This window comes from Mercenaria mercenaria, chromosome 6, assembly GCF_021730395.1.
Source record: "Mercenaria mercenaria strain notata chromosome 6, MADL_Memer_1, whole genome shotgun sequence".
Taxonomy (NCBI): Eukaryota; Metazoa; Mollusca; class Bivalvia; order Venerida; family Veneridae; genus Mercenaria; species Mercenaria mercenaria.
This window is the reverse complement of record NC_069366.1, coordinates 56,374,853-56,391,216: the sequence shown is the minus strand read 5'-3', so window position 1 is coordinate 56,391,216 and position 16,364 is coordinate 56,374,853. Positions and strand designations below refer to the sequence as shown.

The window sequence follows — 16,364 nt, the reverse complement described above, 5'->3', positions numbered from 1 at the left end:
TAAAACTGACCAACACTAGTTAATTATTTTGTTGTTTCAGAGACTTATTCTTTCAAAAGTTTTTGTTTTGTTTTTGTTGGGTTTAACGTCACATTTACACAGTAATAGGTCATATGGTGAATTTTCAGCTTTTGATGATGGAGGAAGACTGTAGGTGCCCCTCTGGGTGTTATTTCATCACCGGCGGGCATCTAGGAAGAACCACCGACTTCTTGTTAGATGGCTTCCTCGCATGAAGAATTCTATGCCCCGAGTGAGGCTTGAACCCACATTGGTGAGGGGCAAGTGATTTGAAATAAACAACATTAACTACTCGGACTCTGAAGCCCCTATTTCAAAAGTAGGCATAAATGAATCTGAACTGTGGTTCAAATAGTTTGCACTGGTAAGAAATAAATGGTTGCGTTTAAAGTACATAATATTATTTAGGAAAACACTAACATTTGGTAAAGGCAAACAAAACAAACATGAAAACTCTATATAATATATCTCACTCCCTCCCTTTTACACTTGTTCCTCCTAACATTTATATTTACACATCATCTATTCCCAAGGCAATAGTTATCCCTTTCTTTTGGCTACTATTTCATGGTATGTACACTATTAAAACTGTTGTAGCTTTTTGGTTTTATGTCTTTTATGTCTATAGCTCATGTTCAAAGGGCAGTCTGTCAACATTTGGGAAAAACTTTCAACCTTGGCTCCATCTCTACACATTTGCCAATATATATCACTCCATTCAAATTTATGTGATATTTATAAACTGTCACTGAAAACAAAACAAAAATTACAGAAAAAAGGGTAAAAACTGACATCATCATGACACAGACAAATACAAATTATGGGTATTGGTATCAACCTTATATTTACAAATACTAAAGTTTCCTTCTCACTACTTATATTTATTTTCAATACATTCACTATTTTTTCAAATTTCTCTGCTTTTTAACAAGGTTATGTAACTCCTCGTAAAAGCCGAGTTCTCGACGATACACCTGGTTGAAATGGTACACCAATTTGAGGAAGCCATCGGTGATGTTCTTGTTGTATATGTAGTCTTCAAGCAGGCCGATGTAAGGCTGAATGCTAGACTTGCTGTCCCCTCGCCACATCGACAGTTTGATCTTCATAGTACGACAGTCGCTCTCGCAATCATTTTCTGTCTTATATAAATCCTTGAAGTCTGAAAACAATTTATATTTCTCAATAACTGACTTGTATTTCATAGTCAGAGTGCAAATATGTTGTATTGTTGTTATATTCTCTATAATATCAAATATGTTTTAAGCAGCTTGTCAAGGGCAGGACATAATCTGACTGCTTAGGGCAGGTGGCTGCTTAACACAACTGGAAATTAGAACAAAACTAGAATGTGTCTGTAGGACACAGGGTGTGCCCCCCACTGGTACATTTGTCACAAATACGGGGCAATAATAAAAATGTTTGCAGTCTTAAGGGGGTAATATAGCCTCAACAAACATTTTATGAAAAGGATTCATGATTCTAGGCCATATGCGTTTTGAGCTATGAGCATCACAAACAAAAAATCCACTATTTTGGCTATTTCAAGGGACGTAACTCTGTAATAAGCACTAAAATTCTCAAGAAGAATGCCAAGTGTGCAAGGTCACATCATGATAATGACTCAAGCAAGATTTCATGAATTTACGTCAAATACTTTTTGAGATAGGCACATTAGTAGGTGTAAATGTGCATTTTTGACTATTTCAGGGGCCATAACTTTAACAAGAGGGCCATGATGGCCCTATCTCGCTCACCTGTTATCATTGCACTTGAGGACAAGAAGGTCCTCAGAAAAAATATCTTAAGTCCAAAGGACAGTAACAACAAAGGGAAGAAATTTAACCAAAAAGAAAAAAAAAATTCTTACAAGGTACAGATATGTCAAAATACACCTAAAAATTGGAGGTACCATCCATGTTGTACCACAGAAAAGTGGTCTCAGTTTTTCCCTACGGCCAATAATAAAAAAAGTTACTAAAAATAAGCTATTTATAGTAACATAAAAGGGAAGTAATTTAAAAAAAAATTATTGTAAGTGAACAAAAGAAGGATCTGCCAAATAAATCTGTTGACATAAATGAAATTTCAGATCAGTATCTTCATTAGTTACGGAGATATACCCATTTTAATTTGAAATAAAGGGAGGTAATTTGACATAAAATCAGTCCATAGTTATCTACCCTGATTGGCTCAGTCCAACTAATGACAATAATGAAATTTCAAATAAGTCCTATAAGTACTTACTGATATAAATCCATTTTGATTACAATCAGGGGAGGTAATCAGATATAAAATAACTCTGAACCTACGCCTGGATCTGATTTGTCATGGAATCCAAGAATTATTGTTGTTGAAGTTATTTTGGAAGTTTGTATCAAATCAAACCATAAATGAAGTCTCTATATGGCTGCAAAAGCCAAAATAGCCAATTTTGGACCTTTAAGGGGCCATAACTCTGGAACCCATGAAGAAATCTGGCCAGTTCAACAAAGGAACCAAGATCTTGTGGTGATACAAGTTGTGTGCAAGTTTGGTTAAAATCGAATCATAAATGAAGCTGCTATTGTGCAGACAAGGTCAAAATAGCTAATTTTGGCCCTTTCAGGGGCCATACCTCTGGAACCCATTATGGGATATGGCCGGTTCAACTAAGGAATCAAGATCTTATGGTGACACAAGTTTTGTGCAAGTTTGATTAAATTCAAATCATGAATGAAGCTGCTATTGTGCAGACAAGGTCAAAATAGCTAATTCTGGCCCTTTCAAGGGCCATAACTCTGGAACCCATAACGGAATCTGGCCAGTTCAAAAAAGGAACCGAGATCTTATGGTGATACAAGTTGTGTGCAAGTTTGGTTAAAATCAAATTATAAATGAAGCTGCTATTGTGCAGACAAGGTCAAAATTGCTAATTCTGGCCCTTTCAGGGGCCATAACTCTGGAACCCATAAGGGAATCTGGCCAGTTCAATAAAGGAATCAAGACCTTATGATGATACAAGTTGTGTGCAAGTTTGGTAAAAATCAAATACTAAATAAAGCTGCTATTGTGCAGACAAGGTCAAAATAGCTAATTTTGGCCTTTTCAGGGGCCATAACTCTGGAACCCATTATGGGATCTGGCCAGTTCAAGAAAGGAACCGAGATCTTATGGTGATACAAGTTGTGTGCAAGTTTGGTTAAAATAAAATCATAATTTATTAAATGAAACCACTATCGTGCAGACAAGAAATTGTTGACGGACGGACAGACGGACGACGGACGACTAACGAAGGGTGATCACAAAAGCTCACCTTGTCACTATGTGACAGGTGAGCTAAAAATAGGTGGCGGAGCCAGATGAAAAATAGGAGGTGCACAAGTTCATATCATGATTAAGACTCGGGCAAGGTTTCATGAATCTATATCAAATACTTTTTAAGCTAGGTGTGTCACAAGGTGAAAATCTGCATTTTTGACTATTTCAGGGGCCATAACTCTGGAAATAGGGGGCGGAGCTAGACAAACAAGAGCTGTCTCCATAGGATGACACATGCCCCCGATGGCACTTTAAATGAATAGTTATGGCCGATGTTAGAGTTTAGGACCTTTGACCTACGGAGCTGGGTCTTGCGCGCGACACGTCGTCTTACTGTGTCACACATTCATGCGTAGTTATTTTAAAATCCATGCATGAATGACAAAGATATGGACCGGACATGCCCATCAATGCACTATCATGAAAAATGACCTTTAACGTCTAAGTTAGACCTTGCCCTTCGAGCTACGGACCTGGGTTTTGCGCGCGACACGTCGTCTTACTGTGGTACACATTCATGTCAAGTTATTTGAAAATCCATCCATCGATGACAAAGATATGGACCGGACACGCCCATCAATGCACTATCCCTTAATGTCTAAGTGTGACCTTAACCTTTGAGGTACGGACCTGGGTCTTGCGCGCGACACATCGTCTTACTGTGGTACACATTCATGCCAAGTTATTTGAAAATCCATCCATCGATGACAAAGGTATGGACCGGACACGCCCATCAATGCACTATCCCTTAATGTCTAAGTGTGACCTTGACCTTTGAGCTACGGACCGGGGTCTTGCGCGCGACACGTCGTCTTACTGTGGTACACATTCATGCCAAGTTATTTGAAAATCCATCTATCGATGACAAAGATATGGACCGGACACGCCCATCAATACACTATCCTTTAATGTCTAAGTGTGACCTTGACCTTTGAGCTACGGACCTGGGTCTTGCGCGCGACACGTCATCTTACTGTGGTACACATTCATGCCAAGTTATTTGAAAATCCATCCATCGATGACAAAGATATGGACCGGACACGAAAAATGCGGACAGACCGACAGACGGTTCAAAAACTATATGCCTCCCTTCGGGGGCATAAAAATAGGAGGTGCACAAGTTCATATCATGATAAAGTCTCAAGCAAGGTTTCATCAATTTATATCAAACACTTTTTTAGCTAGGCGCGTCACGAACTTCAGACGGACGGACGGATGCATGCATGGACAAGACCAAATCTATATGCCCCCACCATGGGGGGGGGGGGGGGGGGGGGGGGGGGGTACAAAAATTGACTGGTTGCCTAAGGCAAATGGTTACTGAATACAGGTGGCCACTAAGGCAGGTTTAAGTGTATAATATGTTGCAGCGTTGTTTTCTAACTTTTTCAGAAAGAGCTAAAAATACATACAGTAAACCTCGCTTTTAAGGAACAGCTTGGGACCTCTAAAATTTGTTCCTTATAACCGAGGTTCCTTATATCCTTATAGCGAACTAGTTCCTTGTAACCGAGGTTTGTAAAACGAACACTTTTTGTATAGCGAACACTATTTGCACTATTTGACTGATGTTTGAAAAGGGCTATTTGTTCACACTCCGGACCGACCATAAATCTGTATGTGAGGAAGTTGCGAGTCTAGTACTGGTCCTTTTCTGGAGAGATGGTAAGGTAAACTGCCTGCATGTATGTGACTGTAAAAGTGTTGAAACACGGCCTTAAACCTAAACTAAGCCAAAATGTACGTCGGTAAGAATGACTGTAGTATTTGTTTATTTTTTGTTGGTTATTTCTATCTTCATTTTTAGAGAGTGCTACATTATGACTATAAGATATGTTGCAGTTACGCCCCTTACCTTGATCTACTGCATGTTATGTGAATAGGCATCAATACTAATATAAAATAAATGTTCAATTTTCTATTTTGCAGACACTAGACAACAGTGTCTTACATACGGATTAAAATGTAAATTATACCTATAATTTTGCTATTGTTTATTTTTGCACCTGCTATAATTTTTACAATTGGAAATTAGGTAAACTGGACTGTTTGCCATTGTTAAACACACGTAATTACTAATTAGCACATTTATTAGGAAATTTCCATCATTACGAAACTATCTAGACTAACAATGACCAATATTATAATCCCAAGTCTACTATTGTGTAGTATTTGATAAATGTTAATGATGATATTATATATTTTCTTTTGATTGTATCCTTGAATTAACAAACTAATATAATAGAAATGAAATCATTTGTTTTATTCAAGTGCATGAAAGCACGTGAAAGTGCCGAGATTACTCCGACGTCATCAGTGATTCTCCTGTTTATTTCCGATTTTCAATAATTTTTATTCTTTATGTCTATTCGCTATAACCGAGGGGTTTTCCACTGAATTTCATACTTTGGGACTGGAAGAAGTGTTCCTTATAACCAAGTTCCATATAACCTAGGATTTTTACATTGAATAAAGAAGAAATTAGAACGGGGAATTGAAAACTGTTCCTTATAACCGAGTGCTCCTTATATCCGAGTTCCTTATAAGTGAGGTTTACTGTAAATGAGTTAATCAGTATTGACATAATTTGGCTGGATTTGACAATAAAAGTTTTATGTGCAGGCATATATTGTACAGATTTAAATTGCTTGCACTAATTGACTAAATATGTACTAGAGCTACTGGCCCACAATTCGGGTGAAAATTTTCAGTATCTTCAAAACGTTAAAAAAAATCACATATTCTTTACAGAGTGATGCAAGAACAACTTCCGGAGACCCACCTAGGTATTTATGCCCATGTTTATACAGAGAAGACAATATTAAACAACTGAAACATAAAACAAATATATACTGGTACTGTGAAATCATTTAATTTCTTGGGCATCAAATTTTATGACTACTGTTTCCTGGGAACATCAGTTCACTGTTCACAGCCTTTAACCATCGGCAAATGATTCTGCCTTTGCAACCAGTGCCAGCTGATCTAAGTCTGCACTGTTCGCTACTCAGTCAGTAAATTTTCAGTTAACACCCCTTTGAATAATGTTGTACTGCCCAACTTGAATGATGGACAAGTCCATTTCAGAAATTTAGCAGGGTAAAGGTTAAATTTTAAAGAGAAAATAGATATAATATTAATTTTGCTAATTCCTAGGGATTAAATTTTGTGAATTCATGCAATCTTTTAGAAATCAATAATATTAATTTGTTTGTTTGTTTGTTTTGGGTTTAACGCCTTTTAACAACAGTATTTCAGTCATGTAATGGCGGGCAGTTAACCTTACCAGTGTTCCTGGATTCTGTACCAGTACAAATCTGTTCTCCGCAAGTAACTACCAACTTCCCCACATGAATTATCAGAGGTGGAGGACGAATGATTTCAGACACAATGTCTTTTATTAAATCGTCACGGAGAACATACGCCCCGCCCAGGGACTGAACTCGCGACCCCTCGATCCATAGACTGATGCTCTCCCTACTTAGCTAAGCGGGCGGGCCAATAACATTAATCATTTGACAGTAAATAAACTCAATACGTAACAAACTTACCCACAGTTTCATTACAAACACAGACCGCCATGGAGTAAGGAATATTCAGCTTCACAGGCAGCCCGGCATGTTTGTGAAGGTAGTTTACCACACACTGAAACACAAATTTCTTCTTCTTTCCATGGTAGTAACAGTCCTCTGACCAGTCATCTGGACTCAATCGCTTCAGTGTGGGCCTCTTCCTGGTTGACTAAAATTATAAAATTATCCATTGTTTGATTTGGATATAACACCATGTTCAGGTTGTGGACTCGTAAAGACACTTGGCAATTTACAAGAGGTTACAAATGTTATGGTGACTCTGCATTCTTTGGAAGTAAAATTATCTCAAACCGCACATGGCTTTTCTTAAAAACTGGAGAATGCCAACATTGCAGAGAATACGTAATCAGCCAAATGTCATTAAGGGTCCACAACCATTACAGGTATATACAGTATATAAAATATGTAATGGCTATCATTATTCCTGGAATTCCTGGAATTCGTTCCAGCTCTAATTTGTTCCTCTTGGGGTAAAGTACAACCTCTGTTAAGTACACCTCTGGAGAACAATTAACATCCCTAAAATGAAAGATATGTTCTTCCATTCAGCTGCATTAACCTCTCCTATGCATAGCCTCTGTACAACAGACAAAACTCCATCTTCCGAGTGGTGTCTGCTCCTAAGAGGTTGCAGTGTAATTAACAACTTCCACACAAGAATCAGTGGAGGAGGACAATTATAGCAAACACAAGCAATGCAGAGATCACTGCCTAACAATGGGATCCAATTCTGGCCTTTAAACCGCCTGTCTTGTATTTGCAATCTTAATAACTACACAATAGTTCTGCTTTTTGTCACATTAACATTGGCGTCCTAACAGACATGACTCGGTCTTATTTTAGGTTGTTATTTCTGATAGACATAAAATTCGAAACTAATAACAATTTGTTGTCTTGTTTATTTTTTATCTGCTGACTTAATGAATCCTGTGGGCAACAAAATATCAAGTAAGGACTAAATATTGGACACCTGTCACTGAAGCTGTATATTTTTTACTGAAATTTTCTTTGAGTAAAATTATTTTTAAAAATTCATACCAAAGGCATTGCTGCAGTAAAATATACCTGAGGAGAAGGCTCGGCCGAGGCAACTGACTGAAATAGAATGCTTCGATAACTGCTAAGACCCGATGCTCCTGCACCAGACTGTGTTAAATATGAACCGGAAGCACCAGAACTTGCTGTAGACTGTGTAGCTGTTGATGCCGGTCGAACAATTGTTAGCGGGACACTTGCTTGGTATAGGTAAGCTGAAACAACAGGAAAGATGAGAGTTTAATCTCTATCCTTTACAGAAAAGACCAACAAAATCTTTGTTGATGACAAAATAGTTCAAAGATGTTCTGAAAAATGCAAATATGTAACTGCTGTTGTCTGAACTGAATTCTAATGGAGTACACCAAATTTAGTTGACACTACTTACTAGCCATTTGATGATAAAGGAGTGTACAAAGGTGAAGTGTGGACATAAATGTAAAATGTAACCAATGCCAGTGCCTATGATAAATTGATGACAATATCTTGTCGATTAAAAAAAAAATCAATCAAGCATAAAATGTCCCAATTTTTCCTTTTTTACATACGTTTTTCTTGCCTAGGCACGTATGTAGAGTTCTGTCCAGGCAGCTTGTGGTCAATGTCAAACACGTCCATTAAATTGGCATCCACCGAGTTGAAATAGAAGACAAACTTGAAGAGGCTGTGCCACACTTCAGACTTGTCATACTTCTCCAGCTGTGTGATCAGAGGTTTCATTATGACCTGACATTCCTGCGGCCACCGTTCAACCTTTTCCTTGCACTGACCGAACCCTTTAACCATGTAGTCTTCTACCACAAAATACAGACGAGCCTCTGAAATAACCAATAACTTTATATGAATTTATCATTTGTTCCAGGTTGAGGAGAAAAACTCTTATATCTAGAAGCATATTTGAATTACCTGAAGCTATCACAGTTTGAATTACCTGAAGCTATCACAGTTTGAATTACCTGAAGCTATCACAGTTTGAATTACCTGAAGCTATCACAGTTTGAATTACCTGAAGCTATCACAGAAAAAAAAGCTCTGCAATGGTGTCACCTGAGGCGGTTAAGTATGTGACCCCTACAGGATTTCAGCCCATGGCCACAGAGTTGAGCAACCAAAACTAGATCACCAGCCCAGGTTTCCCCTAAGTTCTGGTCACACAAGTTATTTTTATAAATTCTGTATTATTTTACAAAAGTGGCCCTTTTATTAATTGTTTATTTTTATCCGTTCTTTACAAACTTTAAAGTGAGCCTTTTTATCAATTCTGTACTTAACTTGTAAGTGGCTCTTTTGTCAATTCTGGATTAAGATTATTGATTCTTTCCTTATCAAATTATATTTGTATACCAATTAACCTTTCTGATAGGCAGTGACTGCATAAACGTTGATAGATAAAGGGAAAACTCATAGGGAAAGACGGGTCATCATGCAAGAAACACTGCAATGTTTTCAGGCCTTTTAAATCCAAAAATTTGTACAACGTAAGCATATTTCCAAATAAATTGATACATGTCAAGGCTAAAACCAAAACCCATGTACTAAACAAATTACAATGCTGATATTTCCCTTTCAAAAAAATGTAAATTACCCTGTCACTTCAACATACAGTATTTAGGACAATAAGTGAACATCAAGGAAACATGTTTTTAACAGTATGTTGTAAAATCTGATACATTTGTGATACTAAGAATTTGCTAATTTTTTACCTCAAAAAAAAAAGTTTACAAGGAAGTGAAATCAAGATTTTCACTTTGTGAAGTCTATAAGACATTTTATAACATTAAACACTACTTTTGCAAGTATTGTTTTCCCCCATCAGTTACTTTGCAAATATAGCGAAAATAAACCCCCTGCATAAATTAAGGATTTTACTATATACCTGTTGAACTAGCAAAATTAATGCATTTAATACCTGGTCTATTTTTGTTGCAAGTACAAATCAATCTGCTGAATCTACTACCAAACTTTTTTGGCAATCTGATGTGGGTGTAGCACTGTGTCAACGTATACTGGTACGTAGATACCCAACGACGATCATGTACCAAGCATTTGGTTGGACACGGATCTGCAGCAGCTGGATCATTTAGATCGATGGGATGTACCAGCGTTGAAGCTCCAGCCATCTGATTAGTTGATCCGCCAGTGGAACTTGCTCCTGATTGGCTGGCCTAGAAAATAGAAGAAAGTAAACTTACTCAGTGTCACATTTTTGTAACACTGGCTAAGATCAGTAGCATTTTCCTTTATACTTCAACATCATTATCTCATAAAATCATTCATATACTTTTTAGATACAAAAATGTCATTCATTCCATACCGTATAATTCACACTGTAAATGGAGAAATTATGACGCTTATATTTATTGACATTTAACAATTCAATGGAGCTTTTTCAAATTACACAACAATAATTATACTGTAAAAGAACACATTTTCGCAGAGTCAAAATTTCGCGAATTAAAAATTTTGAGTTGTTAGCGAGGTTAAATATTTGCGAAATTGTTAAAATGGTATCCTACTTTAATCTGAATTTTATACTAATGGTAAATATTTAATGCAAGGATTAATTTTCGCGAGATGTAGGGCCTAGGGCCTTGTGAATATAGCCAAAATTAAACCCTCGCAAAAATTTTGGCTTCTATAGTATTAATCTTCCAAGTACATATCACTTTCACAAGTTTCAAGTAAAGTAGGACGAGTGTCATTCTTAAAATAAGAAAAATAACCTATTTTAGTGTTTCTTTGTCTTAAGAAAATGAAGGCTATTTCAATAATGGGGGACGGAAATAAATGGTAAATTATTAAAAAATCTTGTTCATCAAGATGTGATACGCACAACTACGAAATACCAAAAAAATAGTCCTCATTGAAGTTAAATGATTTCTCACTTACCATTATACTATAAAATCGGTGATATTTGTGGAATACTATTTTTTGTGGATTTGGTGGCTGGTTATATCCACAAAATTAAATCCCAATGAACAAGTGTGACTCTCATTCATTTTATATTCAAAATTTGAATCCACGAAATGATACCTCAACAAAATAGCTGCTGCTTTATCCAAAACAAAAAAATGTGTGCCCATTAACCTTTACCCTGCCAAATTTCTAAAACGGACTAGTCGATCATTCAATTTGGGCAGTACCATTTATTATTCAAAAGGAAGTTCACTGAAAGTTCACTGACTGAATAGCGAACAGTGAAGACAGAGAAGAGCCTGCACAGAGGTGTAGGCTTATCTTGGTCTGCACTGGTCACAAAGGCAGAAGCACTTGCCACCAGCAGGCTAAAGGTTAAAATAACTGTACATTGTTACAGATTTTATCCATGATTTTCAGCAACTTCAAACTTTATAACCCTGGTGAGGTACAACTGCAGAGAGTTACTGAAATTCCATATTTCAAATTTGAGTAACCGTTGCCACTGTTGGAAGTTCTCTCAAGATATTTTGGTCAGCAATACAAAATTTCTAGCCTTTAAACAGAAGCATACTACAAGATGGTACTAGATATTGTAAAAAAAAAACACATATATTTTTTTGTGAGCATGAAACTTAATGGTTTTATCCAAAAAGTGTAATTTTGTTGCGGCATAAAATTCTGGTTTTCAGAATGATGGTAAAGATAAAAGGAAAGGCAGCTCGAACCTTTCAGTCAGGATAATTTACTTTTGTGGGTTGATCCAACTGCGAAATCCTCAATAATTTGTCCCCATAAAATATTAATGAATTTACAGAATAAAAAGGGTATAATAATATTATTATTACTGTTAAATTGTCATGTTCTGAAAAAATAAGAATAACATCATCCCCTCAAGAGTTTTGGTGAAATCATTTAATTCCCCTGGGATGAAAGTTTGACCCAAAGGACACAAAAATGTGGAATTCAAATTTAGAGGATTAAATTAATCTTTAACCTGCTGGCTGCAAGTGATTCTGCCTTTGTGACCAGTGCAGACCAAGATCAGCCTGCACGTCCACTATTCAGTCAGTAAATTTTCAGTAAATACCCCTTTGAATGATAAGTGATACTGCTCAAATTGAATGATGGACCAGTCCATTTTAAAAATTTAGCAGGATAAAGGTTTATGGGAAACATGGGCTGACTCAACCACAAAAATAAGTCCTCAACAGATATTAATGCTTTCACAGCATTTGACTGTTGGTGGTCTCTATACTTTTAATGAATGATTTGAATATTCTTGTTTTGTTGGATTTTTCAGTTACAAAGATTCATATCTGGTCATACTGCGACTTTCTGGTTTTAAAGGCTCATAATGTCTTTGTTTACAATGTGGCTGCCACAACCTTTGTTATAAACAAAATATGAGCCGCACCATGAGAAAAACAACATAGTGCGTTTGCGCAGTCTGGTCAGGATCCATGCTGTTCACTTTCAAAGTCTATTGCAATTAGAGAAACCGTTAGCGAACAGCATGGATCCTGACCAGACTGCGTGCATGCGCAGGCTGGTCTGGATCCATGCTGGTCGCATACACACTATGTTGATTTTCTCATGGCGCGGCTCATATTATATCAATTCCTTGCTAATTCCTATTTCAGATAACTATTTTCTCAAATATAAATTTGTCAAATGTTTGGATATTGATTAACATAGTAGAAATTTCTATGTTTTTTTTATTATCTCCCTTTATGACTCCAACATAAGTTCATTGTTCAGTACTAAAATTAGTGCTTTACGAACCATGTAATTATGCACAAACACATATTAATTATGCACAGAATCTATTTGGTCAGCTGCTTCATCTGTTTTAAACACAAAATTTAAAGCCTTAAGGGACCTTAAAGCTCCAAAAGGCTTTAAATTTTATGTTAAAAACACATGAAACAGCTATCCAAATAGATGTTATGCATAATTATATGGTTTGAAAAGTGCTACTATTAATACTGCACATGAACTTTTACAGAATCATAAACCTTAATCATTTCGCTAAGAAGCTGCAACTTCATGAATAAAGGCCATTAAAATATTTGTTAACCTTTGTTGAGTTGTAATTGATGTCCTTGCTGACATGTACTATTTTGTACATTCTTAGTTCTGATGAAGACATGAAACTAATAACAATGTAATTTTTTATTATTTTTTTATCTTTTACTCTTAACTCGGCAACACTGGGCTGCATGCATACATACAAATACATTCAAGTCATATATTCAAGGGAGGCAAACCTTCCGATTAATTATTTCAAGACTGAAAAGCTTTTCAAGCAAATTCCGACTATCAAAACTTTCATGGTTAAACAGCTTTGTAAATAAGAATGATTCGACAAAATACCTCTTCTGTTGAATTGTGGCATATTAGACAAATTTTGCACAGATCTTACAAAAAAGCAACATTTAACAATATATAAACATAACTGCAATCAGCTGAAATATTATATGCAAGTCTTACACAATCATGACAATACCGAGTAAATTACACTAAAACTTATAACTTTGAGTTATATCTATCATCGCCAGGCACTATTTTCCTTATCTGCTTGAATTATTATCTGCAAATGTAACAACTTCACACTTGCAACACAAATCGTTATATAGCGATTATCACAAATTGTATGAATACTTTAAGATATATCATATGACCAAAAAATGTTAATGACATTATCTGTCACTCTGCCATTTTGCTTTTTTTAGGTATGGGTTCACCTCGGTCTGTTTTACTCACTTTGCTGGCTGACGTATCACCTGATGCTGCCGACTTCGGAACAGTGTTATCTGTAGCCGCACTCCTTGTTGCAGTGCTCAAACTTTGTCCAATTGATAAACTGGAAATATGACTGGCTGGCGATTGTGGAGCCTGAAAAGTTATATAATTATAAGAATGTGTCAAGTCACACGAGTCTGATATTCTGTCAATAAAACTTCAGAAAATACCCACTATATATAAAATAAACATGCTATTTTATACATAGGGTGTATTTTATTTTAAAGATACTCATAGATTTCTGAAGTCTTACTGATAGAATTTCAGACTCCTGTGGTCAAGTGCGTTAATTAAAAATATCGTATGTCTTGGTGTGTATACAAGACATTCCCGCTATGTTACTCAAACTATGAGTCTATTTGTCTTTGCCTGTATCGGTTACCGACCAAATTACAATCTTACATGTATACACAGGGCTATATATCCCGATATATAAGAGGAAACTAAATAGAAATCACTAATATTATACATGCACAGTAATATTACCTGCACCTTTTGCAGTTTACACAATAAAAAAACTTCCTTAAATTAATGCTTCTGCTTTGTTAGGAATTAAGAATACTAGATTCAAGTTTTAAGATTAAATCATAACCTACTAGTTTTGTAATTTCAAACCCCAGTTTCCTTGTTTCAAATAGAAAGTAGACACAAGGCTGTGCAAACATTTAAACCTGAAGCTTAAACTGTTAAAATTATCACAGTGGTTTATGTACATGTAGTAACATGTATATACTAACAATTTAAAACATTTTAAAAATAAACCATAGAAAAACCCAGGCCTTACTATAAATTGCTCATGAAATCAGGAAATCCCAACCAACATGGCTGACATTATAAATAAATTTATTTTTGCTATAAATAGAATCAAGGGAGAAAAATCATTCCAGGTTCATAGTTTCTGTACCAGGGAGTTGAGGGCCTTAATCATGTATTAACCTAGCTAAGAGAGACAAGACAGTGCAAGCTTTTGTTGAGGAAACATAGTGCCAAATACATTTCTCATTCATAAAAATAAATATTCCAACAACAGACAGCCAATAATATACATCATACAACAAACAAATTACCTTAGCTTGACCGACTAATTTGCTTTTCACTTCATTAAATGCTTGAATCTGATTGACAAGTGTCATTTTCTTTGTGATAGCTTTGTATCTAGTGCTAGGATTTGCCGTGTAATGGTAAGAAACGTCGGCAAATTGGGTATTGGGCCCCAGCACGTCTTTATCTACAGCTTCCACCAGCTCTTTATACTCTTCCTTGAGCTGTAAAGTCAATAAATCCTCTGATTATAACTTGTACCTTTACTTCTTCTCAACTTCTCCACATGAACCAGAGGTAGAGGGCAACTAAAACAATCTAACTGTTACTGTAATTTGTCATATTGTGATCATTTTACTGTGTTAAGGATCTATGTTACAACCTATATTTAAGTAATTTTAGGTGAACTGGACAAGTGAAATTTTAATTAGCTTAAACACGTATGTCCGAGATATTTTCAAAACTCATAATTATTTAAAAATAAGTTGGTATTGCCCTGTAGGGCATAACCATTTTATGTGTCTGTCAAAAAGTACCGACAAAGAAATGAAATATATCAACACCTAATTATTATTATATAAGGCAGAGGAGCAGAAACACAAGTCCTAACATTTTGATTCCAAATAGCTTTTTAATCTTTTTTACAACGATATTCAAATAAATCAAATTAAAATTTGATTTCAGTACACAGTAATATATACTGATTTATTTATATGGTAGCTGATAATTTATATATGTAAAAACAATTCAATGGGCAGTCATTCATTTATTTTCAAAAATGCATATATAGATCTGCAGTAATTTTCCAAGGTATCCATAAGTGCCTTTAGCTAATCTCCAACTCTTAAAGCCTGCATAAATGTTTTTTGTACCAAATGGAAAGTTTGAGGAGGAAACAGAAAATCACTTTTGTACCTCATCTTGATTCATCTGGTCTACTTCATCATAAACTGACAATACTTCAGGTGTTATTTCCTCGTCATCGGATGGTACGTACGCCTCAACTGTGTCTTGCGTTTCTGTTGCAAACTTTTTCAGTTCTGTTGCGATGTTCTCCAATTCAGACATACTTTCTGTTGTTTTCTTTATGGTGGCTTTAACTTTTTCTGCCCCGTTATCTGTTTGGACTTTTTCAAAACGTACATGGCATTTCTCTCTTTTCATAAACGTCATGATGTTTCGGCCACAGAAGCCTACAAGCTGACCAAGTAACTCCGGCTTGTAGTCCTCGAGCACAACTGTCAAGTTCAATTCTTCTTTTTCCTTCTTCTTAGCCTGTTGGACTGCTTTCACTTTACGAGGCTCCAATACGCTATAATCCTTGTCAATCACTTTTCGTAGAAGGAATAACAGCTTCAGTGCACTGGATCGAGGGGCTGGCTGTGGGGCTGTGGAGTTTTCTGCATTGATTTCTTTATCTTTACGAAGCCATTCCATGATCTTCTTCATTATGGGAACATTGGCATTCCCGATGTTTTCCAGGACATATCTATCAATGAAACCAACAGCCTGAGCAAGCTGTTCATCTGTAACTTCATCCCAAAGACTAACTGAAAAAAACATATTTCAGGACTTTGATCAATCTGGAATAGATTCAAAGAAACTGAGAACATTTTACATGAAAGACACCTTTTGTTTATGTAAGTTATCATA

The 16,364-nt window shown here is 36.0% G+C and overlaps 1 protein-coding gene across 6 annotated transcripts in view; it reads right to left on the bottom strand.

Moving 5' to 3' along the window:
- Positions 1 to 630: 630 nt before the first annotated feature.
- Positions 631 to 16,364, bottom strand: part of LOC128557767 (uncharacterized) — a 40,894-nt gene continuing 25,160 nt past the window's right edge. For 5 of the 6 annotated variants that reach the window (XM_053545998.1, XM_053545997.1, XM_053546002.1 and 2 more), the window contains 8 exons: positions 15,627 to 16,261; positions 14,738 to 14,935; positions 13,632 to 13,763; positions 9,859 to 10,114; positions 8,498 to 8,767; positions 7,980 to 8,164; positions 6,873 to 7,062; positions 631 to 1,183 (listed from right to left, as the gene is read on the bottom strand). In XM_053545998.1, coding sequence (XP_053401973.1) covers positions 921 to 1,183; positions 6,873 to 7,062; positions 7,980 to 8,164; positions 8,498 to 8,767; positions 9,859 to 10,114; positions 13,632 to 13,763; positions 14,738 to 14,935; positions 15,627 to 16,261 — 2,129 coding nt within the window. In that variant the 3' untranslated portion in view covers positions 631 to 920. The remainder of the gene's footprint in view (positions 1,184 to 6,872; positions 7,063 to 7,979; positions 8,165 to 8,497; positions 8,768 to 9,858; positions 10,115 to 13,631; positions 13,764 to 14,737; positions 14,936 to 15,626; positions 16,262 to 16,364) is intronic. The other variant, XM_053546003.1, reaches the window with a different exon arrangement.